Source organism: Orycteropus afer, unplaced genomic scaffold (assembly GCF_000298275.1).
Source record: "Orycteropus afer afer isolate SDZICR_OR568_19922 unplaced genomic scaffold, OryAfe1.0 scaffold00002, whole genome shotgun sequence".
In the NCBI taxonomy this organism is placed as follows: Eukaryota; Metazoa; Chordata; class Mammalia; order Tubulidentata; family Orycteropodidae; genus Orycteropus; species Orycteropus afer.
The window spans coordinates 13828207-13855478 of NW_006921589.1; the positions used below are offsets into that span (position 1 = coordinate 13828207).

A 27272-nucleotide genomic window follows, 5' to 3' on the forward strand; every position below is an offset into this window, starting at 1 on the left:
CAGATTTGATGCATTGAACACCAATGACCAAAAACCAGAAGAATTGTGGGATGACATCAAGGGCATCATCCGTGAAGAAAGCAAGAGGTCATTAAAAATACGAGAAAGAAAGAGAAGACCAAAATGGATGTCAGAAGAGACTCTGAAACTTGCCCTTGAGTGAAGAGCAGCTAAAGCAAATGGAAGAAATGACAAGATAAAACAGCTGAATGGAAGATTTCAAAGAGTAGCTCAAGCAGACAAAGCCAATTACTATAATGAAATGTGCAAAGACCTGGAGTTAGAAAACCAAAAGGGAAGAACACACTCAGCATTTCTCAAGCTGAAAGAACTGAGGAAAAAATTTAAGCCTTGAGTTGCAATATTGAAAGATTCTATGGGCAAAATATTGAATGATGCAGGAAGCATCAAAAGAAGATAGAAGGAATACACAGAGTCACTGGATCAAAAAGAACTGGTAGATCTTCATCCATTTCAGGAGGTGGCATATGTTCAAGAACCAATGGTAATGAGGGAAGAGGTTGAAGCTCCACTGAGGGAATTGGTGAGGAACAAGGCTCCAGGAATTGACGGAATACCCACTGAGATATTTCAACATATGGATGACCTGCTGGAGGCACTCACTAGGTTACACCAAGAGATCTGGAAGACAGGTACCTGACTGGAAGAGATCTATATTTGTACCCATTCCAAAGAAAGGTGATCTCACAGAATGTGGAAATTATTAAACAATATCATTAATATAGCATGCAAGTAAAATCTTGTTGTTGTTGTTGTTAAGTGCCGTCAAATCAGACCCAACTCATAGTGACCCCTCCTGGTTGCTGAGGCAGTATCACTACAGAAGTAGATTGTCCAACCTTCCTTCAAGGAGTGGCTGGTGGATTTGAACCGCCAACCTTCTGGTTAGCGGTCAAGTGCCATAAGCACTATGCTACCAGAGTGCCTAGTAAAATCTTACTGAAGATGATTCAAATACAGTTACAGCAGTGTATTGATAGAGAAATTCCAGAAGTGCAGTCTGGATTCAGAAGAGGACATGGAACGAGGGATATCATTGCTGATGTCAGATCAATTTTGGCTCAAAGCAAAGAATGCCAGAAAGATGTTTACTTGCATTTTATTGACTATGCAAAACTATTTGATTGTGTGGATCATGACAAATTGTGGATAACATTGAGAAGAATGGGTATTCCAGAACACTTAATTGTGTTCATGAGGAACGTATATAGACCAGGAGGCTGTCGTTCAAACAGAAAAAGGGAACACTGCATGGTTTAAAATCAAGAAGCGAGTGAGTCAGGGTTGTATCCTTTCACTATACTTAATTCAATCTGTATGCTTAACAAATAATCCGAGAAGCTGGACTATATGAAGAATGTGGCATCCTGATTGGAGAAAGAATCATTAACAACCTGCAATATGGTGATGACACAACTTTGCTTGCTGAAAGTGAGGATGACTTGAAGTACTTACTGATGAAGATTGAAGAATACAGTCTACAGTATAGATTATATCTCAATATAAAGAGAACAAAAATCCTCACAACTGGACCTATAAGCAGCAATATGATAAATGGAGAAAAGATTGAAATTGTCAAAGACTTCACATTGCTTGGTTCTGCATCTATGCCAATGGAAGCAGCAGTCAGGACATCAGATGATGTATGTTGTTGTTGTTATGTATCATTGAGTCAGACCCAACTCATAGTGACCCCTCCTTGGGTTTCCAAGGCAGTTATCACTATGGAAGTAGATTGCCCAAACTTCCTTCTGAGGAGTGGCTGTTGGGTTTGAACCACTGGGCAAATTGGCTGCAAAGGACCTTTTTCAAATGCTGAAGAGCAAAGATGTCTCCTTGAGGACTAAGGTGCGCCTGACACAAGCCATGGTATTTTCGATCACCTCATATGCATGTGAGAGCTGGACAATGAATAAGGAAGACTGAAGAAGAGTTGGTGCTTTTGAGCTGTAGTGTTGGTGAAGAATGATGAAAATACCGTGGACTGCTAAAAGAACTAACAGGTATGTCCTGGAGGAAGTGCAGCCAGAATGCTCCTTGGAAGTGAGAATGGCCAGACTTCGTCTCACATCCTTTGTCATGTTGTTAGAAGGGACCATTCCCTGCAGAAGGATGTCATGCTGGGTAGGGTGGAGCATCAATGAAGAGGGGATGGCCCTTAACAAGGTGGACTGAACCGTGGCGGCGGCGATGGGCTCGAGTGTAGCAGGAATCATGAAACTGGCTCAGGACCAGGAGGAGTTTTGTTCTGTGCATAGGGTCGCTATGAGTTGGAGACAATTCGATGGCATTTAACAACACTTCCATAGTGATACTGCCTCAGAAACCCAAGGAGGGGTCGCTGTGAGTCGGATCCCACTCTAGGGCAATGAGTTTGTTTTTTGTTTATTGGTTTGTTTACTCAGCCTACTTGGAGACCTTTGCTTTTTTTTCCCCCCGAATCAGAATGGTCACCCTATATGCATATAGAATTGCTCAGAGTAAACCTTACCTTTCAATTTATTTGAGTCTGCATCACTTTTAACACTAGTTACCACTTGCATCTGAATTTTTTAACACCTTTGTGAACAACAATGGCCCCTTCCCTTGGAACAGTTGAAATGGCTTCTGCTGGGAGAGAGAGCTCCCCTTTATTTCAGGGGCCAGAGAACCTAGATTCCATTGGTCTCACTTTCCCCTTCTTCCCTAGAGTTGGGAGAGGAATACATTCTTAGCCTATTTCCTTCCCTCCCCAGTGGCCCATCCTGGGCCTTAGATCCAGCACCTGGAGGTCTGATGCAGATTCAGAACTTGCATTTCCACAGGGAACACACTCCAGGGAAGAGTCCCCTCTTCCTCCTGCCTATCCCTTTTCCTCATCTTCTGACTAGGAACCTAGGCCCAGGAAGGGTGTGCCCTTCCCATTTCACAGGGTCGGAGCCAAAGTTGGGGGGACAGACACTCTGCAGCCTCTAATCTCTTTCAGACATGAAATAGCTGAGCAATTGGGGGGAGAGGGAGGGATGCCCCAAACTCATGCAAAAGACACATGCTTTATTTTTCCTTATTTTAATCTTAAGCAAAAGAGACACAGGGGTTCAAAAATAAAAATTTCTTTCCCGACCCCTCCCAAACCTTTACCCCAGCTCCCCCATAGCCACCACCCCCATTCCTGGCCGGCGGAAGTCGTGAGGGGAGGGTGTGGCTATCTCCAGCTGGGGGGGGCAGTGGGGTGTGCCGAGCTCGGTGCTGGTCTCTCTCCAAATATAAATACACATGTCAAAACTCCTGGAAGATCCTCCCCACCCACCACCCGGCACTCTCCTTTCCAGCCAGTGTTGGGGGGCAGAGGGTGCCAGGCACCGGCTGGCTGGGGGTTATTGCATCCGCTGAGCATTGGGCCCGCGAGCCTCCTGCTGCTCGTTGTAGAAGAGATGGCACTCAGGGTCCCCCCGGATGGTGGGGGCCCCCTGGATCAGCTTCCCGGTGTTGGGGTTCACACACCAGCACTCTCCCCGCTGTCCGTTCAGAGACATCTTGCACTAGGGAGAGACAAGAGCAAAAAGTGAAAGCTGTCCTGCCCCGGTTTGCCTTTCTTCATTGGCACAGACAGAGGTGGGGCAGCAACTGAGCTCTCACAGCTAGCACAACAGGGTGGGTCTTCTCCAATGGGAATCTTTTAAAATGCAGATTCCCATTCAAATCGGCCAGCCCCAAATTCTGCATTGCTAACAAGCTCCAATGTGATGCTGATGCTGCTGGGGGCAGACCAGTCTCTGATTAGCAAGACTATTGATTAGCCAGGAGATTAAGACTCGGCTTCCCGGCTTCCCTTCCACTCGGGGCCGACTCGACGGCACATAACAACAACAACAACAACATCCCTTCCACTCGGGGTGGTTCCCTCTGGTGGGGACCCATTACACGTCTTCCTGGAGTTCAGAGCGGAAGGTGAAAATGCATTTAATAATACAGGCCAGCACTAGCACAGTCCTTACTACCCTGTGTTAGAAATACATACAATGCTTGCTTATCCTTTACACCTAACATGTACAGTAAAACCTGCCAGAGCCGGAACCTCTGGAAAGGGAAACCTGTCAGAGAAGGAACATTCAAATATTTTCCACTAATAGTGATAGACAAGTGGTAAAACCACACCCTGTCAAAGGCAGAAATCTTTCGAGACCTAGGGAAGAACTAGGAAGTTCTGTCAAAATCCAGTTGTTACAGGTTTCACTGTAAATTCACTTAATCCTCACAACCACTTGGTAAATTCAGCACCATAATTGTCCCCACCTTACAGATGTTGAAACTGAAGCACAGGTTGGTTAGGTAACTTGCCCATGATCACAAAGCTAGTAAGAGGCATGACTCAAACGCAGCCCTCAGCGTTCCAGATCCAGGATCCATGCTCTGGACCTAACTCTTGTAAATCCCTTTAATGGCCCACAAGGCACAACAGACAAGCACCTTTCTCATTAGAAGAGATCAGTGTCTTCACTTGCGTTCAGTATGAGACAGCCGGCTTGCACTGACAGGACACACATTTACGAGGGCACGTGTATGCCCAAATCGCTTGTTTAACACTAGATTAATAACTTGTTGATTTTGACTCACAGCAATTCCATGTGAGAGAGCAGAACTGCCCATAGCATTTCCTACGCTGTGATCTGTACGGGAGCAGATCACCAGGTCTTTCTTTTCAGGAGTCATTGAGTGGGTTCGAAACCCCAACCACTTTGGTTAACAGCTAAGCACTTAATCTTTACACCAACATGGCTCCTGAGACTACTAACTAGAGGGACAAGATGACTGCATTGTGAGAGGAGGTAGGCAAGTAAGATCCACGAAGGATGAGCAGAGTCCAGACTCCATCTCCTTGTTCCAGGCATTCACTCTTAGTCAACGCTGACAGCCTGTAGGACCACCCATTGTTGCTAGGTGCTGTCAAATCAATTCCAATTTATAGGGATACATGTGACAGAATAGAACTGCCCCGTAGTGTTTCCTAGGCTGTAATTTTTCTGGTATCATTCTTTGAAGATCTCACGGAGTTCCCAATGTGCATCCGGGGTTGAATCTCTCCTTCAAAACAGAGTGACAGGTGAGGCTCATACTACTTAACCTCTTCATCACTTCAGTCTGCCTTAAATGAAATGCATTTATATTTCTCCCTATAGAAAGGAGGAAGGTGCCCTAGTGGCATAGGCTAACCAGAAGGTCAGAGGTTCACACTCACCAGCCACTCTGTGGAAGGAAGATTGGGGCAATCTACTTCTGTAAAGATTTACAGCCCCAGAAACCCAATGGGGGTCACCATGCGTCAGAATAGACTTCATGGCAGTGGGTTTGGGTTTTTTTTTTTTTTTTTTTTTGGTTTATAGAAAGGAGGTGGGGGAGAGGGGTCAGCTAAGTAAAAGGACATCTAATCAATATGAAACAGCCACTAATCACTACAAACTCTATGTAGCTGTGTGAAAAGTTGTTGATGGAAGGCTACAAGGAAAATACTGCACATGCACAGTGATCATTAAAATACATATGGACAGACTATATTAGCTGTTGTGTATGTAGTTAGCACATTGTGTCACTGAACTGTTTAAAAAATTAGCATGTAGAGCAAGCCTGTTTTGTGGAAAATCCTCATTCATTAAAAAAGTAATCATGGCAGATTTTCTGCAATAAAAAAAAAGCATTTGCAATTCAGAGTACTGATTTTTTTTTTTTTTTTTTAAAGAAAGGTATTTTGCTTGCAGGAAAAAAATGCTACAGATTCAGATTCATTTTAATGAGAATCTTTGAAATGTATTTATCTTTAGGGCATCTGGGCATCTTTCTACTGTTTGTCTTCTGTCTCTCTTGAAATAAAATGTACATAACATTAAAAGAAAAAAAATGGGTTGGGGGAAGACGATGGTTTACTTATACTTTCTTAATTGCCCTTGAGTGTGTTTATAATGTAAAAATTACCAGTTTTACAAATATTTAAATGGCGTCTCTCCATCCCTATTTCTCCATTCCCTGAGATACTTGAAAACCAGAGCAGCTATTCAATCAGCGAGTGGTTTAAACCAGTGATTCGCAAAGTGTGGTCAGTCCATGGACCAGCACCGTCAGCATCCCCTGGGACCTTGCTGTAAATGCAAAACGTCCATCCAACCCCAGACCTACTGATTCTTGAAATCTCTGGGAGTGAGGTCCAGGAATCTCCTCCATGTGACTACTGCTCCACCAAATTTCAGAAGCTTTGGTTTGAACCCACTTTCCTCCAACAGGCTCCCTCCCAACCCCAACACCAAGGGTGGCTGACAGGTAGCTAGGTAAGTGGAGTCGGCCTCTGACCTATCTAGGCCAGGGAGCAAGCCCCAGCATTCCCCACCAGGCAGCTTGCACCTCCATGGCTGCAGAAGTCTTATCTCCTACTCAGCTGTCAAACTTCAGAAGACTATGTGGGTGAGGAGGAAACAACACCCACCAACCCAGGCTTAGACCACTTGCCTGTTTGAGGTTGTACAGGCCGTGTTTATTACAGTTGGGGATGTGCAAGGAGTAGAGGTGCTCCAGTGGGCCCCGCTCATCGGGCAGGCGCATGGTGGAGATCCGCTCCAGGACCTGGTCCAGCTCCTGCTGGCAAGGGGTCTGTGGGCGACATAAGAGTGATCAGAGTGAGAATATGGGCTGCCGAACACTGGCCCTGAGAGCAATCTCAAGATGACTCTCATCCCTGCGAAGGGACTACTCCAGGGATCATGGAATAGTTGGCCATAGCAGCACTTCTGCCACCCTGCCCAGTGACTGCACTATCAAAGTGCTGTGCCCTGCACCACCCCCTAGAAGGTGGAGGGATTGGAGTTTTCTTCCCCTCCTTCCTCTGTGGCAAAGACTTTGAGAGAGCTCAGATGGGATTTACTTGCAAATACTGAGTTCAAGTTGTTCTGTCTCCAAGATCTAGATCCCAGCCCTCTCTTTCCTTCCATAAACCCAGCTAGGGCCAAGACCCAAGACAGCAGAGAGGAGCTGGGAAAAAGAAGGGGGGTAGTAGCCCAGTGTGGGGAATTAATCACAGTAACAGTGAGCAAGTTTAATGAGCCTATCTTCATCTCTGGGTCCATTTTCTTGGTCTAGAGTCCAGAACAAAACAGAAACGGCGTTTTCAGAAGGAAGAAGCTCTATGCAACCACTGGCCTAGCCCATTTCACAGCCAGAGATACTGAGGCCCCAAAAGCTAACTGACTGACCCAAATGTCATGGAATATGTTAGTGGCAGAGCCAGAAATGAAAGTGCCTTGACTAGAGATAGCACAGGGCATAGATCTTATTGAAATGCCCTCCCCAGCTGGGAGCCTCACTTTCCATGTTCTCCCGACTCCTCCCACCTTGCTACCCCACTGACCCTGGCAGGTGGTGGCCGCAGCTTCTTGGGCTCCTCCAGGCCAAGGTGATGCTTGCCACCTTTGCCCATTTGCCGGTGCTGCTCAGTCACCTTCTCCCGGAACACAGCCAACTCCTTCATGCCCGACTTGAGGGGCTTCCGGCCAGCAGTGCCTCCAACGACCAGCATGTTTGTGGTCCCGTCCACGTGGTTCTCAACCAGGCTCCCCTCAGAGTGGTCATCACCATTGTCTGTAGAGAGGAAGGGAAGAAGAGCTCCAGGCCTCACTTTCTAGAGGGATGGGCCCTCCGTGCTCTCTGGACCCCTAAGGATGACAAGGATGAAGGTGACTAGTGCTAGTGAACACTTACTACATGTCAGCACCTGTGCTGAGCCATTGACATGGATGATCTATTTCAAATTTCACAATAACTCTTAGATGGATGCTATTAGCACCCTCCCCCAAATTTTTACCAATAAGAGATATTGATGTTCACAGAGGTCAGTTGCTTGACTAAGATCACAAATCTGCTAACTGAGGAGTCCAGGATTGCAACCCAGCCTATCGACTTCAGAAGAATGGCTCCAATGTCCACTCTATCCCACCTCATCTGAGGATGACATGGCGGAGCAGAGGAGCACAGAAGGATGAAAGCGTCTCCTGGGTCCTTAATCAGAAATGGGACTTAGTCCATTCTGAGGTCCACCATTCTTCTCTTGAAGATCTCAGAGTCTCCCATCACTAACCCCCAGTTTAAATTCTTCATTATTTATGGTCTGAAAGGGTGCAGATAAGATGCATGCTACAAACATCACTAAGCCATGCATGTCTGGCAGGGAGAGAGAAAGCGGAGCCATGTCACCCAGATTCCCCAGCTCCCAGCATGCCCTGCTCCATTGCTCCCTCGACCTTCACTTGCCAACCTGCCCAGCCTCAGAGTAAACCCACAGTGCTTTGCTCCCACAGCTGCTATAGCATATCTCCATGGATTCTACTTGTTTCTATCTGTTTGTGTGCCTCCTCATTACACTGAGCACCCCAAGAACAGATATTGTGGCTTCCTCAACTTTGTAGTTTCAGACACTATTTCAGGGGCTCAAATGCTGGTCCACGGAACAGCTATGAAATCTCTTTAAGCCACTTGCCATCAAGTTGGTGCCAACTCATGGCGGCGCCATGTGTGTCAGCAGAACTGTGCTCCGTAAGGTTTCATGGCCGAGTTCTCAGTAGATCACCAGGCTATTCTTCCTAGGTACCTCTTGGTGGACTCAAACCTCCAACCTTTGGATTAGCAGCCAATCATGGTAACAGTTTGCACCACCCAAGGGACAGGTTATCTTCCCTTAATTCACCTTCAGAAACAGTCCCCAAAACATAACCAAATGGCTCTTAAAATATTTCTACACAAGGGTTTGAGGTGACGGACTCCTAAGTCTCTTTTCTCGCTGACACCAAGTTGATCCCAACTCATAGCGACCCCCATTGGGTTCCCAAGGCTGTAGATCTTTACAGAAGTAGATTGTTTCATCTTCCTTTCACAGAGCAGCTATTGGGTTTGAACCACCAACCTTCTGCTTAGCAGTCAGCTGCCTTACACACTACACCACCAGAGTCCCTTTAAGTCTCTTTAGTCTTTTTTAAACCACAAGTAGTCAACACAAGGAAAAGACTATTGTGTGCACAGCCTGGGTGGAGACCCTGAAGCAGCCCCCAGCTATCCTGGTCTCACTCTGGCTTAGGCATGTCCAATGAGGGGAAGGTGCGAGGTGCCCAATTATTTAGTGGAGTTGTCAGTACCAGGAGTGACCGAAGAGACAAGTCCCAGCAAGTGCTAGAAGGACAGGGAATCACAGCTTGGCCTCAGCCCTTTGAAGACACAGCAGAACAAACAGAGCCCCAGACCATAGCACCCAGAGTAGCTCCCTGCAGGTCCCAACAAGACCTGGCTGAGTGCAGAGGGGGTGTTTTTAAACAAATCTTGTACACGTTGTCTTCCCCTTCGATTCACCTTCAAAAACGTAACAGTCCCCAAAACACAACTGAATGGCTCTTAAAACACTTCTACACAAGGGTTTGAGGTGAGGGACCTCATATTTGTCTGGCCCTTCAGATTTCAGAGCCAGCATGGTGGGCTCAAAGGCCACTTTCTGTAGCAGTGTTTTATGGTGGAAAGAGCTACCTGCTGCCAGCCTGTGCCTGTAAAATGGGGGCTGTGATGCCCACCTCCAGGTCATTGTGAGCTAGTGCTCACTCACTCACCAGCTAAGAAAAGGGGCACCTCTTCTGTACCACGTATGCATGGGGTGCTGGTGTTTTAGCAGGACCTACTCTCACAGAGCACACAGCCTAGCAGACTGCAGGTGACAAACACCAACCTGATCAGTAGCAAATGGGGGTGCTCAATAAAGGTTTGCTCCCATCCCACCCCTCCTGTTGGGTTCTAATGCTCTGTAGCTGGTTCTCACTAGCTACAGCAGCATCCCTTTAGAACATATTATCTCCAGATTAGTTAGCACTGGCTAAGAGGGTGTCATGGTTAGTTTTATGTGTCAAATTGGCTAGGCAATGGTTCCTAGTGGTTTGGTCAAATGTGTTTAGCTGTTGTTCTGTAATGCAATGCAATGCAATGAAATGAAATACAAGGGTCTTGTATTACATAATCTAGCAGAATCCATGAATCAGTTGAAAAGGAAGTTTCCTTGGGCAGTTTTCTGCCTCCAGGCTATAAATAGATATGTTGGCAAAACTCCCTTTCCACTCTGCACTCTTTACATCACCTGACCCACGGTTCTTGGGACACAAACCTGCAGATATCTACAGCCTGGCACCTGTCCTACAGATTTTGGACCTGCCACACCCACAATCACATAAGCCAATTCCTTGAAATAAATCTCCACATAGCTAGATTGCTCCCTGGCTCTGTTTCTCCAGAGAACCCTAAGACAGCAGGCATGTTGCTTTTGTTGTTACGTGCCATCAAGTCGTCTCCGACTCATAGCGACCCCGCCTTGGGTTTCCGAGGCAGTATCACTATGGAAATAGATTGCCCAATCCTTCTTCCAAGGAGTGGCTGGTGGGTTTGAACCGCCAGCCTTCTGGTTAGCAGTCAAGTGCCTTAGGCACTATGCCACCAGAGCTCCCAGACAGCAGGCATACTCAGATAAAATTCCAGCTCTGCTATTTTCTATATGAACAGTGATTCCCCTGTACACAAAATCTCTGTGGCTGTTTTCTTAGCTATAAATTATGGATGATGATAGCTCCTATTTCATAGAGTATATTATAGATAAAGTTATTAAAGTGTAACGTGGTGCAAGGAAATTCTATATCCACACTGGTTATTTGATGAGGAGGAAGATGAAGACTGCATCCATTATCTGCTACCTCTGCAATGCAGAACCCCACCAAGAATGAGGAAGCAGAGGAAAATGAGCATCCTCTGAACATGCTCAGTAGCTGTCGTGGTGTCCGCACACTTTAAGTCTGGGTACTTCCTCATGAGTCAATGGGAGAATCATCGCGTGAAGAGCCTGATGGTTGGCTCACAATGGTATTCCTCCAGGGGGCCTGGGATGTATGGCCACAGAAAAAAATGAAATCAACAAGACTTAAAGAAAAAAGAAGGAATGCATGTGGACAGTGGCAAGAAGTATAAAATGGCAGGGAGAAAACAGAAAAAAAAAAAAGAATTTAGGAAATGTGGGAACCTTTGGTGCATGGCAGATAGTCCCACACCCATCGGTAGCCTCTGAAGACTTTGACATTGTATAACACAAAACAAGAATTATGCTGATGATAATGATTTGGGGACATCAAAATAGGGGAGAGAGTTAAAATTTTCCAGCATCCAGCATTAGACAGAAAATTTCTATCCAAATTATTAAACTTTAGAAAAATAAAAACTGAAATATTTAAGTGACTAAACCCTCAGAAACCTGGAAAATTCTTCTGTCTATTTCCCTCAGGCCTAACAGTAGTCTCCTCAGAAGGAAGGTTGGGCAATCTACTTCCATACTGATACTGCCTCAGAAACCCAAGGAGGGGTCACTATGAGTCGGATCCGAGTTGATGGCAGTGAGTTTGGTATTTCGGTTTAATGGTAGTCTGTTGTTGTTGTTATGTGCTGCTGAGTCAGATCCAACTCATAGTGACCCCTCCTTGGGTTTCTGAGGCAGTATCACTATGGAAGTAGATTGCCCAACCTTCCTTCCGAGGAGTGGCTGGTGGGTTTGAACTGCCAGCCTTCTGGTTAGCAGTCAAGTGTCTTAGGCACTAAGCTACCAGAGCTCCCAACAGTAGTCTAGGTTTCACCATAGCTATAACCACTAACAATCAACCCATTGCTGTGGCTGGGCGACCTCGTGTGAGTCAGAGCAGAACCATTCTCCACAAGGTTCTCCATGACCGGTCTTTCAAGAGTAGAACTACTAGACCTCTCTTCTGAAGTGCCCTCTCTGGGTGGCCTTGAACCTCCAGACTTTTGATCAGCAGCTGAGTGTGTTAACCATTTGTACCAGCCAAGAACTCCAAACATAACCAAGCACAGATCACTTCCTGCCCCCAGCAGCCCTACCACCACCTGAAGGGAAAGGTGGATTTAAAGCATTTGCCTCCAGGCTGGGGAAGCTGTCCTGTTCCACTGGGTTCAATCAGATCGTCTGCCTTAGAAATCCACAGCAGAAATCCAGGGGTCCCAGGAAAAGTATTCTGACCTCCCCCTGCTCAGCTGGGGGGGCCAAGTTCCCCTGGAATGAGGATCTGAGCCCCGCCTACCTTGCTAAGGAGACTTCTCTGCATTTCTGCTCCCCATGTCTGCACAGGGCCACCCTCTGCGACTGGACCAGGCAGCTGGGGCCAACCACAAATAAGAGCCCCATTCCCTCTTCAGATGGAGACCAGAGGTGGAGAACAGGGGCTGGAGGAGAAGGGCTTGGGGAAAATGTGAAATAAGCCAAAACAAACAGCAGTGGTGTGATCCAGATAACTCTCCAGATAACTCTTCTTCCCCTTAAAACTAACCTTCAAAGCAAAAAGCAGATGTTGAGGGGAGGGGAGATGACTCCCCGTCATTCCTCTCAATTCTATTCTCTCACCTTCTACTGCTTCCCAACCCTGAAAGGCCTCTGTGCACCTAGGCCTGGTGTGGGACAGTCCCAGGCTCCACTCACCTTGTCCCTGCAGACACTGGCTAGAGAGCACAGAACAAAGAGAAGGCAAGCAACACAGCTGGGAATTCCGTGTTTTTTGTTTTTTGTTTCCAAAAACCTTCTGCATGAGGCTGTAGAGAAAAGCTCTTTGTCTCCTTCCCAAACTACCAGGATCAAACTGAGAGAGCCAAATCGGGACCTTCCAGTGGCCCACACCCAACCTCCATTTCTACCCATGCTCACCTTTTGGCAGAACCCCTGGTCCTCTACTCCTCTACTCTACTGCACACTGGCTTCGGGCCAGCAGAGGCAGAGAGAATACCTGGATCCCGCAACACCACTACGCCACAATGCCTGAGTCCCAGAATCCCATTCATGTGGTGGAGACGATGAGGGCCCAAGGATCTGAGAACATCCAGTCCTCGATGGACTCTCATAAGCTCACCTGGGTCCTCCCTTTTGGGAGGCTTGCCTGCCTGTCCTGAAGCTTGGGCTGAGGCTGCCCCATCTCCATTGTGGCTGTATTTACCCAGTCTCTGGATGAAGGGAAAAGTGGGCCATGCTTGACCCTATCAGGATCTTCATTCACCTAATCCTCTGGAGCAGGGTTTTTCAACCTCGGCACATTTTGGGATGGGTGATTCTTTGTTGTGGGGGGCTGTCCTGTGCATTGTAGGACATTCAGCAGCATCCCTGGCCTCCATCCACTAGATGCCAGTAGCACCACTCCAATCAAAATCACAAATATCTCCAGCCATTGCCAAGTGTCCCTTGGAGGCCAAATCACCCCCAGTTGAGAACCACTGTTCTGGACTTAGAGTTGATCCAAAGGTCTGGAAGTTTCCCAGCCTGTTGCTGGAATGACTCCAAGTCATTTAGCAGATATAAAAGCAGATCTGAGCCCTACTACATTCTCCATCCATGGCTGAGACCCCTCCACAACCCTCCATAGCCAGCCATACATCTGGCCTGCTCGTTCAGCTCCTGGGAGGTCTGGGCATCCCTGAGGACTTTCGGCCTGCCCCGGACTCATCCCTGAGCCCTCCAGGCACTGGTACCACTGACAGAGGCCAATGAATCACAGAAGCATCTCTGGGCTAATCCTAGAGGTCAGCCTACATTTAATCCTCAGAACAAGGCCCACTGCAATTGGACACATATTTGAAAGAGAGAGGGAGAAGCGTGCAAAGGAAATGTGCACTCAGACCTGGAGGCTCCAGGCAGGACCCACGTGTCCATCACTTCCGTTTGGGGCAACTCCATGCACAATGGAATCGGACCTGTTATGACCCACAGGGTTTTCATGGCTGATTTTCAGCAGTACATGTTTCCTCCTAGGCCATCTTAGTTTGGAAGCTGCTCTGAGACCTGTTAAGCAACACAGCAATACACGAGCCTCCCCTGACAGATGGGTGGTGACTGTGTGTGAGGTACACTGGCTGGGATTTGAGCCCAGGTCCCCTGCATGGAAGGCAAGGATTCTTCCACTGAACCATCAATGCCTCTCCTGACACTGCTAGGAACCCACAAACATGTATCTGTTTCTTTTAAAATTAGAAGGAAAAAAATGTTTAGGTCAAAGAAAATGTCTTACTACACAATATTAAAACATTCATCTTCATACCAAAGCAGTTGTAAAATAAATTTTAAAATATCTTTTTATGGAGGCAAAGTCTCATGAAGGCAAAAGTGCCCAGAGTCCACAAAAGCCATCATGTGTCCAAGGCTCCAAGTCCCAGAAGATAGGGGTCATCTGGGCAGGTTTTTGTTTGTTTGTTTTTTTCCCTAGGGGAGGACACAGTTGGTTTCCTATCCCGAGTTGCCCCCAACCTCTCTGTGGTGAAGGTCAGTTTGTCCACTTTCATGGAGGCCACTTGGATTCAAGGGTATATTTCATTCCTTTCCTTTATTGATCCCACCACTGCCAATGAACGTGCCAGTAAGATGAGGAAATCCACAGGCCCGGTTTGCTGGCGCACGCAAAGGAGGTAGAACATCCGTTTCTTTTCTGGAACGGGCTTCAGGAACCAAGTCCAAAGCCAGCTCTGAACGCTTGAAGGAGAAGTCCAGGGAAGGGAAATGAAATAGTTGACTGGGTGGAGATCAGAAAGGATTACAGAGGTTCAGGAATTCAGGCTCCTGAGTCAAATTCCCAGCTTTACCACTTAGCTGCGTGTCCTTAGACAAGTTACTAAGCTCTCCGTGCCTCCACTGTTCATCTGTAAAAAGAGGACAAACAACATCCATCTCCAGTGGGAAGATTCTGCTGGAAAGATTCTGCTGGGCAGATTCTGGATGGGCTGCATGTAGATACAGTGCTTGGCACACAACAGCAGTACCTGGGGTTAGCTCTTAACTGCTTCCATTTCCTCCCCTCCAGAGGGCAACTCACATGGCCCTCCTTGGACAAGAACATCATCACCATTGCCTCCTTCATCCCATACATTCTCTTAGAGGCTGGAGGGGCACTCACAGGAAAACTTTCCAGATGTACAACTCCAGCTAGAGATGGAATGTGCCCTCAGAACAAAAACACCAAGCTGCATTTTTTCTACCTAAGAGAGTTGGGTTCTGTAGAGTATTTCTAAAGTAACCATTTATGTATACAGCTGTCAGCTGCAGTGCAGAGGTCACTATAAGAAATGGTTCTTACCTGGTCCAGCTGCCAGAAACCCAAATCATGGGGCTAGAAAAGGCATCAAGCTGAGATGGCTGATAGGGACTTCCAAGGCCCCTGAAGAGATTTTCCCTAAGGATTAGTAGGCATTGGTTGTTTTTCCTTACACAGTGACTGAGGAAGAGTCAACACTAAAGCAGGGAGTTTCATGATCATATACAAAAGGTGAAATGTTTCCAAAGAAAAGTGGGGGAGACGATACAGAGAGAGTAAAGACTCCCAACCCCATTTAGGTGAGGGCTTGGAGCACAAGGAAGACCTCCGGTCCCTGCCATAGGTGTACTGCCATGCCTCAGAAGTAGTCCTGGGTGGTGTGAATGGTTAATGTGCTTGTGGCTAACTGAAAGGTTGGAGGTTGGAGTCCACCCCAAGGTGCCTTGGAACAAAGGCTTGGTAACCCCCTTCTGAAACACCAGCCATTGAAAACCCTACGAAGCACAGTTCTGCTATGACACACAATGTCGTGAGTCAGAGTAGATGAGACAGTAACTGGTAATTGGTTTAGCTTATAAACCAGACCACCCCCTTATTGTGGTTGTTGTTGGCTGTGGAGAGCTGAAGATGATAAAGGCAGGTGGAATGAGGAAATGGATGAGTTGTTCCATTTTTCAGATGGCAAACCTGAGGCCCAAAAGGAATAAACACAACCTCTCTGACACTATCAATGGTGCTTCACAATTGACATGGGGTCCCCACATTGTCCCTTGACCCACTCTTCCCACTCCTGCCAAGGAGGGCAGCTAGGACCTGAAGAGCGTACATCTACTTCTATGCATTAATACACACTGGTTTTAAAATGTAACTCTTGCATAGACTTTTCCCCAACACAATCTTGATTATAGCACTGATGACCTTATACAACTAAATAAACCCCTTTTGGTGGAGAGATTCTTACCCTCATAAAAACTCATGTTCTCCTAGTTCTCTGACCTCAATACAGCCAGGTGATCCAGGACCTATGAGACCTTAAAACACTCATAAGAAAATAAGTCCCAAGAATCAGAAAGCAACTCCTGTTCCTTCTTGCTCAGAACCTGAGGATTGGCCCTTATCCAGGTGTGGTGAGAAAATGAGACCTTTACCAAATCCATCAAGCATCTTCATAACAGGTCAACACGTTTCCCTTTTTCTTCTTAATTCTGAAGAAACTCTAACCACTTCCAGCTTTCTCCTCTTACCTCATGATCATTTAGAAATAAACAATCTGGGGGCACCATGTTGTTGATAAGTCAGAATGGAGAGAACATACGGCACCCCATGTGTGAAGAGCAGAACGGCTCCATAGGGTACCATAGGGTATCTAAGGCACATCTAGTTTGGAACCATCAACCTTTTGCTAGTAGTCAACTGTCTGAGACACCCAGGGACTACTTGAGATGATCTAATCCAATCCTGAATCTATCATTCTTCCCAATAGATTCACCTCCTTCAACAGGTCATGGTATTCCAGGTCACTCAAGAATTGATGCCGAGTACCCACCAGCACTCCTCGGAAGGAAGATGGGGCAATCTACTTCCGTAGTGATACTGCCTCCAAAACCCAAGGAGGGGTCGCCATGAGTCGGGTCCAACTCGATGGCACATAACAACAACAACTACAACCAAGGCCAAGGACCACAGGCTGCTTTCCTAGTTCCGCCCTGGCTGAACACAAAACTCACATGAATCCTTCTTCGTTGACTTCTCTCAAAATGTAATTAACCTCGACACATGTTGGGCAAAAGAATAAATACTTACCACCCCCGTCTTCCTCCCTGGACAACTTCTCCACTAATATCAACTCAAACAGGCAAAGAAGACCAGGACTCAAGAGCCCTGATTCCAGTCCTGGCTTTGCCACTTACCGTTCACCCATGATTCTGCCCAAACCTTTTAACCTTTCTGAGCTCAATTTCTCAAGTCTGAAAAATAAGATGAAGAATGCTGCTGAAATGAAGGCTGCTATTTAGATGTGATAACAGTATTATTATCATTCAGACTCACAGTGTGGGAAAAATCAAGTTTTAGAAGAAATGTGCAGACAAATGGGTAAATGCAAGGTACATAACTCAAACAAAAGAGGGAAAGAGGCAGATCTGATCTGTAAGATGGCCAAATGCACAGAAAAAGATGAGTTATAAGAAAGTTCTGCTATTCTCCCAATTTGCATCTTTCTTCTAAAGCTTGATTTTCCTCATAGCTCTCTTAGCATTTGATGGGAGTCACTGAGGAGCATGGAATTGCCTAAATTAACTTTGTTTACAACATTTAAAAGGAAGGAAGGAAGCAGGGAGAGACAGAAGGAGGGAGAGAAGTTGGATCTAGGGAGCTCACAGAACACCTTCTTCAGAAACTACTAATATATTCACAATAATTCTCTCCAGTTCCTTCTCCCTACAATCCTGTGATATAATTAACAGGCAGGGCTGAGGCATCCCATGGTCCAGATCAGAAAACTGGGCTACAGAGACATGAAGAAAATTCTGCAGGATATACAAGACATGGTCTGGAATTCAGGTTCCCACAAAGCCACCCTGGACTGAAGTCTTAAGGGACAGTGAGAACTTGGTAGCAAGTGAGGAGACAGATGGTGGTCTTACTACTATGCACGTGATGGTGAGGCAGGGCTCGCAGGTAAACTCGCCATCACACACGGGAAACAGCTTTGGTTAGAAAACGCAAAGCCAGTTCCTGTGACTGGCCAGTTGTGGGCATCAAACCATCTAGTATGTGCTCACTGTGTTCAATAACACAACTCACCTCTCAGTTAGGATTGTGGACTCAAGCAATGCAGAAGGTGGAGAAGGGACCAGTTAGACATGGGTAAGGAGGAAGGGGGTCTATTGTTACTTACTGGCTAAACTTTAACCGGAAGCCCATAGCCTCCTGGATGAGTGGCACTGTTGACATGTCTTCCCCCAACTTTTTTCAAAAGGTCAGAGGCGGCAGCCAGCAGTGACCCTTCACGCTGGAGTTCTGCAATTCTGCCTGGTGTATCTATGTCTGCAGCCATGTAGGCTGGCACCCAGGACACATTCCAACCTAATGACATTCTCCCAGTTGGTCTATATACTCCTGCTGGGACCCAGTTTCATTCTAAATGCCCCTCCTATTCTTTTCCACCCTCTGAGCCCTGCTTCCTGCAAAGAACCAGCCAAGCAAAGCCTATCTATCATTCCTCGATGCCAACAAGTTCTGGGAGAAATTTCCCTTTGGCTCCTCAACATAATTTTCAAACAAAAGAAGGCAGGTCCACCACACTGAATTCCCCTTCTGGAAGAAAATGATTGCCAACAGCCTCCTCAGAGTGTTCTAGAACCATAAGTCACCCTGGTTCGAATATCACACAAGGGCAGGACGAACTGATCTTTGTCATCATGGGGTCACCTCCATGCACCATGGCTCCCACAGGACTACCACCTCACTGAGTGCTAAAGACCTCCTTAAATGCTGATGGGATGCCCACAGGCACAGATCACCCCCTTATTGCGGTTGTCATTGGCTGTGGTCAAGTCTGTCCCGGATTCGAGGTGACCCCATGCACACCCGGTCCTGCACCATCACCAGGACCCATTGTTGCAGGTCAGACCCTTGTGGTCCACTGTGTTCTCACTGGCGGCTTGACCTCTCTTCCTAGATCATGTGAGTCTGGAAGCGCCACTGGAACTTGTTCAGCATCACAGCAGCATGTTAGCCTCCACTGACAGGTGGGGGGGTGGCTGCACTTGAGGTGCATTGGCCAGCGATCGAGCCCAAGTCTCTCACATGGAAGATGAAAAACGGACCATGCCCTCACTCCCAGCACCCTTCCTTAAACTCTGAAGGAATTGCTCCAGAATTATAGCCAAATACCTGGCCAATTACTCCCCTCCAATCCAAGCCATCCTGGATCCTTTTGGTTTTCCCTTGGAACAAGGTTCTTGAGTTCCAAGCCTTAACTAGGCAGTTCTGGTACAGAAGGAGGAGGAACACTGGCCTGGGAGCCAGAGGACAGAGGTTCCAACCCTGACTTTACCACCATCCCTGGGGTGAGACTGGGTAGGGTATTTAAAATAAATCAGGGAATTAGATGGGGTCAATGGTTCCCAGACCTAGCCATTCACTAGAAATCATCTGAAGAGCCTGCTGGTGATATAAGTGGTTAAGCCTTGGTAACTAATCAAACGGTTGGTGGTTTGAACCCACCCAGAGGCACCTCGGAAGAAAGCCTTGGCGATCTGCTTCCCTAAAGATCACAGCCACTGAAAACCCTGTTGGGTGCATCTGCTCTGAACCACACGGGGTCACCATGAATTGGACAGCAACTGACTTCAGCCCCTGCACATTGAGAAACAAGTCTGGGCAAGGGCGAAGGAGTTTGTTTTCAATAACTCACTTCAAGCTCCAGCACTTTCAGGGCCCCATTCCTTTCTTTCTCATGCCCGAGTTTCCTGAGGAACTTCTTGGCGGTGGAAGAACAATACCCCCTCTTTTCAAGTGATAGAGCCTCACGTACACATTTCGCAAAGACATGACCTCGTGAGCTCTTTCTACTCACAGATTCATGGGTTCATAAATAGACACGCATGTCCTCTTGGAGGAGGGAGGCCTTCTTGGCCAGGCTCATGGAGATTGCTGGAGCGTGCCCTCACCTGGTGGTCTCATCCCGGGCTCCCCCTGCGCAAGCAGAAACGGCACAGCCTCTCCGGAGCCTCCCTGCCCATGCGCTCTCTGAAGGGCTCTTTATAAACACAAGGGTCATTCCCTGGGATCACAAAGACCTGGGGAGGGTCAGGGCTGAGGCAGACAGTTTGAGAAAACAAAAACATGCTCAAATTCAGCCAAGGTCCTCTGGGGCCCTGCGAGCCACGCTGTCCTTGAAAAGCCAGGAGTGGCTGATCTCAAGAAGGCAAACAGCACTATCAGCTTTCACTCTTTTCCCCGGGTCCCTACCATTTCTCCTCTGGCTCAACTACAGCCATCTGGGAATCTGGCAAGGCCACCGAGTTGCTGAAGGCCCAAGTGGATAGAGAATGTGCTTTGGTGCAAATTTGGACCAGGGGCTGTGGGAACGGAAGAACACGCCTGACCCAACAATTCTACTTTTCTCATACATGTGCATGGGGCACATGCACAAAAATGTTAATTGCAGCGTTATTTATGGTTGCAAAAAACTACTAGCAATCCAAAAGCATGTCAGTAGAAGAAATATCTCTGACCTGTGTATATCAACAGTGGTAGGTAAATCTCAAAAGCCTTATGTTGTAGAAAAGAATCTTTTGTGTACATTTTGAACTTATTTTCAGAGAACAACTGCAGATAATAGTCATCCAAAGTGCATGGTGTTCTGGGGTAATGCAAACAGTTAACACACTGGGCTGCCAACCAAAAGTTGGAGAGTCGAGTCTACCCAGAGGTGGCACCCAGAGGTGCCTTGGAAGGAAGTCCTAGTGATCTGCTTCTGCACAAATCTGTCTCTAAAACCCCTATGGAGCACAGTTCTACTCTGACCACTTGAGGTTGCCATGAGTTGGAATTAACTCAATGGCAACCAGTTTGGGGTTTCTCAATCATATACTTGCATGCAAATTTGTTTAGACAAGAAAGATGCACACTAAAGAACGCACGCTAGTGCATGCTGCTGAGGAGATGGGGTAGGAAACTGGAGGTGGGGTGGGGAGGGCCATCAGGGGATGTTTTAAATTTTTAAAAAACATTGGAAGCAAATATAACAAAATGTAAAGCATTCTGAGTTCTGCATGGTAGACTGGTGTTATTACATTTTTCTTAAGAGGTTTCTGCATTTTTTCATTTATTTTTTTTTTTAAATCTCCTCTCTCTCTCCACTTCTCACCTTCCTTTCTCCTTATCAAGCAGGGGTATCAGTAAACTCGGGGTGTCCTTGGAAACCTACTGGCTGGAAAAGGGCTGAACAACAGTGACACAGCAGACGTTATCAGGGTCACCCCAGCCACCAGTCACAGACTGACCATGGGCTCCTAGCCAGTTCTCTGTGCCACAAAGAACTGGGAAATGAGTCAGAGGAAAGACTCAAACACAGTGGCAGAGGGTCACAGGATCATAGAAGATGAAAAGAATCAAGATGACTTGTCCAAGAATGGAAGGCCCAGGATAAGCTAATCCCGGTACAGCCCATAGGGCTGTAGGGGGCGCCAGAGGGAACAGATTGGCTAGAAATGTCCAGTAGGAGACAGCCGTTCAGGCTCCCTGAGGGCCAGAGAGGAAACAGCCTAAACTGAAACAGAAGAAATCCAGGTTAGTAGCCAACCACGAGTTTCATGGGAAAGAACTAAAACAAAAATTGTAGCTGGAAAAAATTTGCTCTCCACTGGCTTCTTCTGGAACAGTTGAAAAGGAACCTTTTGGGAAAAAGAGAAGATGGGACAAAATGGCCTCCAAATACTAATGGAGTTAATGGAGGGCATCAGTGGGCAAACACTCTGTGTCATCTGACTCAACTTCATTCACAGAACTCTAGCGTGAGTCTGTTGTCAAAAAGCTGTGGGTCCATCTTTCTTTCCTCTTTTGTAGGAGGGAAGCTTCTTAAAAACATGAACTTGGTCTTCACTTCTGTTATGGATTGAGTTATATCCCCCCAAAAATACATGCTGTAAATCCTAACCCATATAGTAGTTATAATCCTATTTGGGGATTTTTTCATTGTTATGTTATGAAATAGTATTAGTGTAGGGTGTATTTTAAGTCAATTTCTTTTAAGATATCAAAGAGCCAAATTAATACAACAGGGAGGGTAGCACAAATGGAGGAAGATAGATGACACACCAGAGGAAGATGACCAAGTAACAGAAGAGACAAGGACCTTCCTCCAGAGTTGACAAGAGAGAGAAAGCTTTCCCCTAGAGCTGTTGTTGTTGTGTTATTGTTATTTGCCGTCGAGTCGGCCCTGACTCATAGCGACCCCTCCTTGGGTTTCCGAGGAGCTCTGGTAGCATAGTGGCTAAGACACTTGCCTGCTAACCAGACGGCTGGCGGTTCAAACCCACCAGCCACTCCTCGGAAGGAAGGTTGGGCAATCCTACTTCCGTAGTGATACTGCCTCGGAAACCCAAGGAGGGGTCGCTATGAGTCGGGGCCGACTCGACGGCACATAACAACAACAACAACAACAATCACTACGGAAGTAGGATTGCCCAACCTTCCTTCCAAGGAGTGGCTGGTGGGTTTGAACCGCCAGCCTTCTGGTTAGCAGTCCTGAATTCAGACTTCTAGCCTCCTAAACTGTGAGAAAATAAATTTCTGCTTATAAAGCCACCCACTTTGGTATTTCTGTTACAGCACCACTGGATAACTAAGACAGCTTCCATAGAGCATAGAGTTAAAATGAAAATTTAACTTAATGAAAGGAGAACAGAAAGGCAGACATTCTGCATGCTAAATTTCCCGCTTGGAAGGAAGAAACTGTGCTTTCTTCTTCTAAGGCTGAAGGAGCACACTTGTCAACCTTGATTCCTCTTATAGGACCTTCATTCTTTCACATCAAGATCTTCACAAGAGCTCTGAGCAAAAGGCTGAGCAAGCCACCCATTTATCTGCATTACATTTAGATACATCTCAATAACTTGTTTTTTTCTTAAATAATATTCAATTGGTTAAGTGTGCTTCTTTTTACCCTCCAGGATCAAAAAGCACGTGTCACAGATGATACAACTGCATTTTTTAGTATGGTCTGATCTCATAACCTGCAGAGATTAGAAAAGCTGGCCACCTAACGAACATTCCACCAGCCTGGCCTTTTCCCTAGAGTATGTTACCGTAATCACTCACCCTTTTTCTCCGCTTCCTGATCTCTCCCTCAGCCGTGTAGGCCCCACAGCAGCAAGAGTGGCTCGTGGTAACAGGAAAACGTTGCCATCGAGTTTATCCCCCCTCATGGTGCCCGCACGTAAGTCAGAGTAGAACTCTGCTCCACAGGACTTTCTAGGGCCACATCCTCATAAGTAGATTGATCACCAGGCTTTCCTTCTGAGGTGCCTCGGGGTGGACTCAAACCCCCAACCCTTTGGTTACCAGTCACATGCCTGAACCATTTACATCCCCCAGGGACTCCAGTGGTAAGTAAAGGCACTTAGAAAATGGAAGCATGAGATAGGACAGGAAGGCCACTTCCCTCTCCCAGGACCTACATTCTAACAATTGCCTCTGCACCCTGTTCCAACAATGCCCCCTATAGCCCAGATTCCAGAAAGTAATGAACACTGAAATCTACTCACCTCTCTCCTGCCACCTTCTCCTCTACTGGCCTCTTCTTCATCCTCACAGACCACTCCCACACCAACTGAACCCAGAGGATGAAAAAGAAATCACAAACCTGCAAGGATGTCTAGGACTGCCGGGCCACACTCTCAAACCAGCACAAGAAGTGTCCTGAATATAAATAAGTGTCTTTAAATAGGTCACCATGATTTTCTTTCTTGATGAAAAGTTCACTATTTTGTCTGATAGAATACTGCATGACATCAGCTGGCTTCCTTGGTTATACTCTCTGGCCTTAAGGGGCAGCAAACCAATCAGACACAACCAGCATAGTCTCCAGAGATAATGGCAACCCCTGGGGCATCAGCTGGCCACAGCTGGCCATAAGCTGTCGGTAGAAGCATAATGAGTGACACTGGCATCATGACTGTCCACTGGAAGCACCTCAACCACTGAGTCCACTATGGGACTCATTAAAATCTTCCCAAAGTAAAGGATGGCTACCCAAGTAAGCAGCTCTCCATAGGATAGGCCACACCCCCACTGGATAAGCCACACTCTACAGGTGGCGTAGTGCCTAAGGCTAATCAGAAAGCTGGTGGTTCAAACCCACCAGCGACTCCTCAGAAGGAAGGTTGGATAATCTACTTCCGTAGTGATACTGCCTCGGAAACCCAAGGAGGGGTCACTATGAGTTGGATATGACTCCATAGCAGTGCGTTGCATTGCATTTAGAGTAGGGTTCTACAGTGCCCTTTCTTAAACTTGGCCAATCAGACAACACATAAAAACAGGTAATTGCCATTCTTCTGTTCTAGTGTGTTGACTCAGAAGGAGAAGAAAGGAAAGAATCAGAACCTATATGATGGCTTGACATTGGGTTCTCAGTTTCTCCCACTAATAGCTAACAGAGGTTTACTCTGGGCTACGTGGTTTGTGTGCATGAATCTATCATCAAACAACCCCATGAAGGTGATAATTTCTCACCCCTGCTCACATATGACAAAAGAGCCAGAGAGTTTACAATCAAGTGCACTAAGTCACGTCACTGGTGACAGTGCCAGAACCAAACCCAGATTGTTTAGCTTCATAGCTCTTAACCAACCAGAATGGTTTCTGGTCATTTGGCATCACTATTAAGTGTGTTTCTTGTCGGGGGTTAGGAAAAACTCCTAACCATAAGCTCTTAACCCAACATTTTCATTCCTTCTGTTCTCCATCACCTTCCCTTTTGTTCTCCACAGGACCACTATCTTCCCAGGGAAGGAATCCATCAGTCCACAGGCCAGTGGGCCCCACCCAACCTCAAGAGCCTTTAAGACTCCATATACCCACTCCCGCCCCCACCCTTTATCCTGCCTGAACACCTCCCACTGCTGTTGCTATCGTCTACAAGGCATTCTCAGGCGGGGGCAGGGGACAGAGCACAGGGATTTGCCGTTTTCATTTTGTCTTGGTCTTCATTTTGTCTTGGTCGCAGGCACAGAAAGCCAGTTCACCATCCAGAGGTAACTTGGCATTACCACCCAGAAGAAAAGACAATAGACCTAAAAGAAACTTCCTGGGGAGTCACATTTTTGAGAAGTTATGCCTTAATTACTACCTCCTGGGGAAAAGGAGTTTTCCAAGCAGTATATAATTCACTGCTTTTTTGCATGCAAGTCTGATGGAATGGCACACTGGCACAAGAATCCTGAGACCCAGCCTCTGTTCTAGTCTGTGCTGGACTTGGTACATGAACATGAAAACAGCCTAGGTGTACCTATACATAAAAATTGCGGCAAATCCTAGAGTTAAACTGAAATGGGCTGGTAGGGGAAGGAGTGGAAAGCTACGGGCTTAAACCAATTAAAAAAAAAACCATTGCTATCATATTGATTCTGACTCAGAGACCCTATGGGACAGAGTAGAACTGCCCCCTAGTGTTTCCAAGGCTATAAATCTTTATGGAAAGCAAACTGCCTCATCTTTCTCCCGAAGAGTGGCTGGTGGGTTTGAACCACTGATCTTTTGGTTAGCAGCCAAATGCTTTAACCAACTGCACCACCAGAGCTCCTGTGACAGGCTTAAATGTATTTTAAGAAAAGAAAAAAAAAAAAAAAAAAACAAGGACCGTTTGGTCGAAGTGGATGATGCCCAGAGGAAAGCGGTTTTGTCATTATTTTATCATTTACCCTTTGAGGTGGTAGCACCCTTTGCTCCTCCACTCCACACCCACTCATTGCCTAAGATGCTCTGCTCCCCCACAACCCAATTGGGATCCCTCCAATGAGAATGCCCCCTATCTTCTCAACTCCTGCTCAGGGGAGCAGAGCTGAGTCCACTTCTTTTGCCCCCGCCCCCTAGCTTGCCAAGGCCTTCTGGGGCTCAGTCCCGCTCCTGTCTTCGGCTTCCCAGCTCCAGAGCCCAGAGCTCCCAATTCCTTGAACGAACACAAGCTGACACACTTACACAGTCCACTAATTAGAAACCTCCCCAGGCTTCGATCGGGGCCAACTGAGCCAGGGCCTGTGGGCCAATTGCCCTGCCGCCAGCCCCTACCCCCTTCCCCAATCTCCACTCAGGCCCTGCCTCTCAACAGCCAGGAAGAGATGTGGGGCTGGTGGCCAGAAGGGCCCAGAGGGCTGCCAAATGTCCCCTCTCCCTCCCACCCCACCAAAAAACAAAAAAAAAAAAAAAAAAGGAAGGGAAAAATTCCTGACTACAGTCGACTCTGTGTATTTCTTTCTGGGGGAGCCAGCTTTCTGAGCAAGGTCTCCCTCTGAGCCTTGAGTGACACCCAGGATCTGAGCCAGCCTAGATCTTCCCTTGCATTGTTAAGGAACAGGAGAGGCCAGGGGAGGGGGGAGAAGGTCGGGGGTTAGGAGCCAAGTAGGAGGAGGGGCACAGGGGGATGGGCCATTTTCCAGTAGGGAAAAAAAAATCTCTGTCCCATACATTCAGCTTACTGTAGGGGTGAAGGTGAGGAAGAGGGTCTTACTCCTGTACCTTGAAAACCAATCAATTTCTCTGGGCCTACTCCCCCATCTGTAAAATTGGCGTTTCTTTTTCTCCTCCCTCTATAAAGGTCCTCAGACCATCCACCCCAGACTGCCCCAATGGCAAATACTGTGCTGCTGTCCCGATTGTCGGATTTCACCCTAAGTAAATGCTGGCTGAGGACAGTGGTGGTTCCGTGATAGAATTCTCACCTCCCATGGGGGAGACCTGGGTTTGATTCCTGGCCAAGGCATCTATGTACAGCCATTACCCATCCGCCAGTGGAGACTTGCCGGTTGCTGTGATGCTGAACCGTCTCAGTGGCGCTTCCAGGCTGAGACAGACAAGAAGGAAAGGCCTGGAGAGCCGTTTCCAAAAACTGGCCAATGGAAACCCAGTGGAGCAAAATGGTTTGACCCTCATGAGCATGGGGTCATTATGCCAACACCAAAGACTCAGGCATTGACTTTTCTCTGCTTTTTGGGGGCTTCACTTCCAAACAGGCCTCATCTTGCCAAACCTGCACTGGACACTAAGCTGCCCAGCTAGAGAACAGGAGTGGCATCACTGGGCAGACCTTCACTTTAGAGGAATCAGACCTTAGGAAGGGCTCCCAGCACCCAGAATACATCATCTGCTGTTTTTCTGTTGAGAACCCCTCAACCCCTTGCAAGATAAGATGCTGCTCCCCCAATTCAGGACTGAAGTAAACTCTGGAGATGGTGTAAAAAGAAAATGTTGCTTTTTGGATAGAACATCCAATGTCATTGCCAAGTTCATATTCAACCAGTGCCTAAGGCACGTGACTACTAACCAGAAGTCTGGCGCTTCAAACCCACCAGCCACTCCTCGGAAGGAAGGTTGGGCAATCTACTTCCGTAGTGATACTGCCTCGGAAACCCA

The 27272-nt window shown here is 47.0% G+C and overlaps 1 protein-coding gene across 1 annotated transcript in view; it reads right to left on the bottom strand.

Moving 5' to 3' along the window:
- Window positions 1-3377: 3377 nt before the first annotated feature.
- IGFBP2 (insulin like growth factor binding protein 2) overlaps window positions 3378-27272 on the bottom strand; it is a gene marked incomplete at its 5' end in the record, with an annotated part of 33812 nt that continues 9917 nt past the window's right edge. Inside the window, 3 exons of the mRNA XM_007959780.2 lie at window positions 3378-3542; window positions 6499-6639; window positions 7394-7623. Coding sequence (XP_007957971.2) covers window positions 3378-3542; window positions 6499-6639; window positions 7394-7623 — 536 coding nt within the window. The remainder of the gene's footprint in view (window positions 3543-6498; window positions 6640-7393; window positions 7624-27272) is intronic.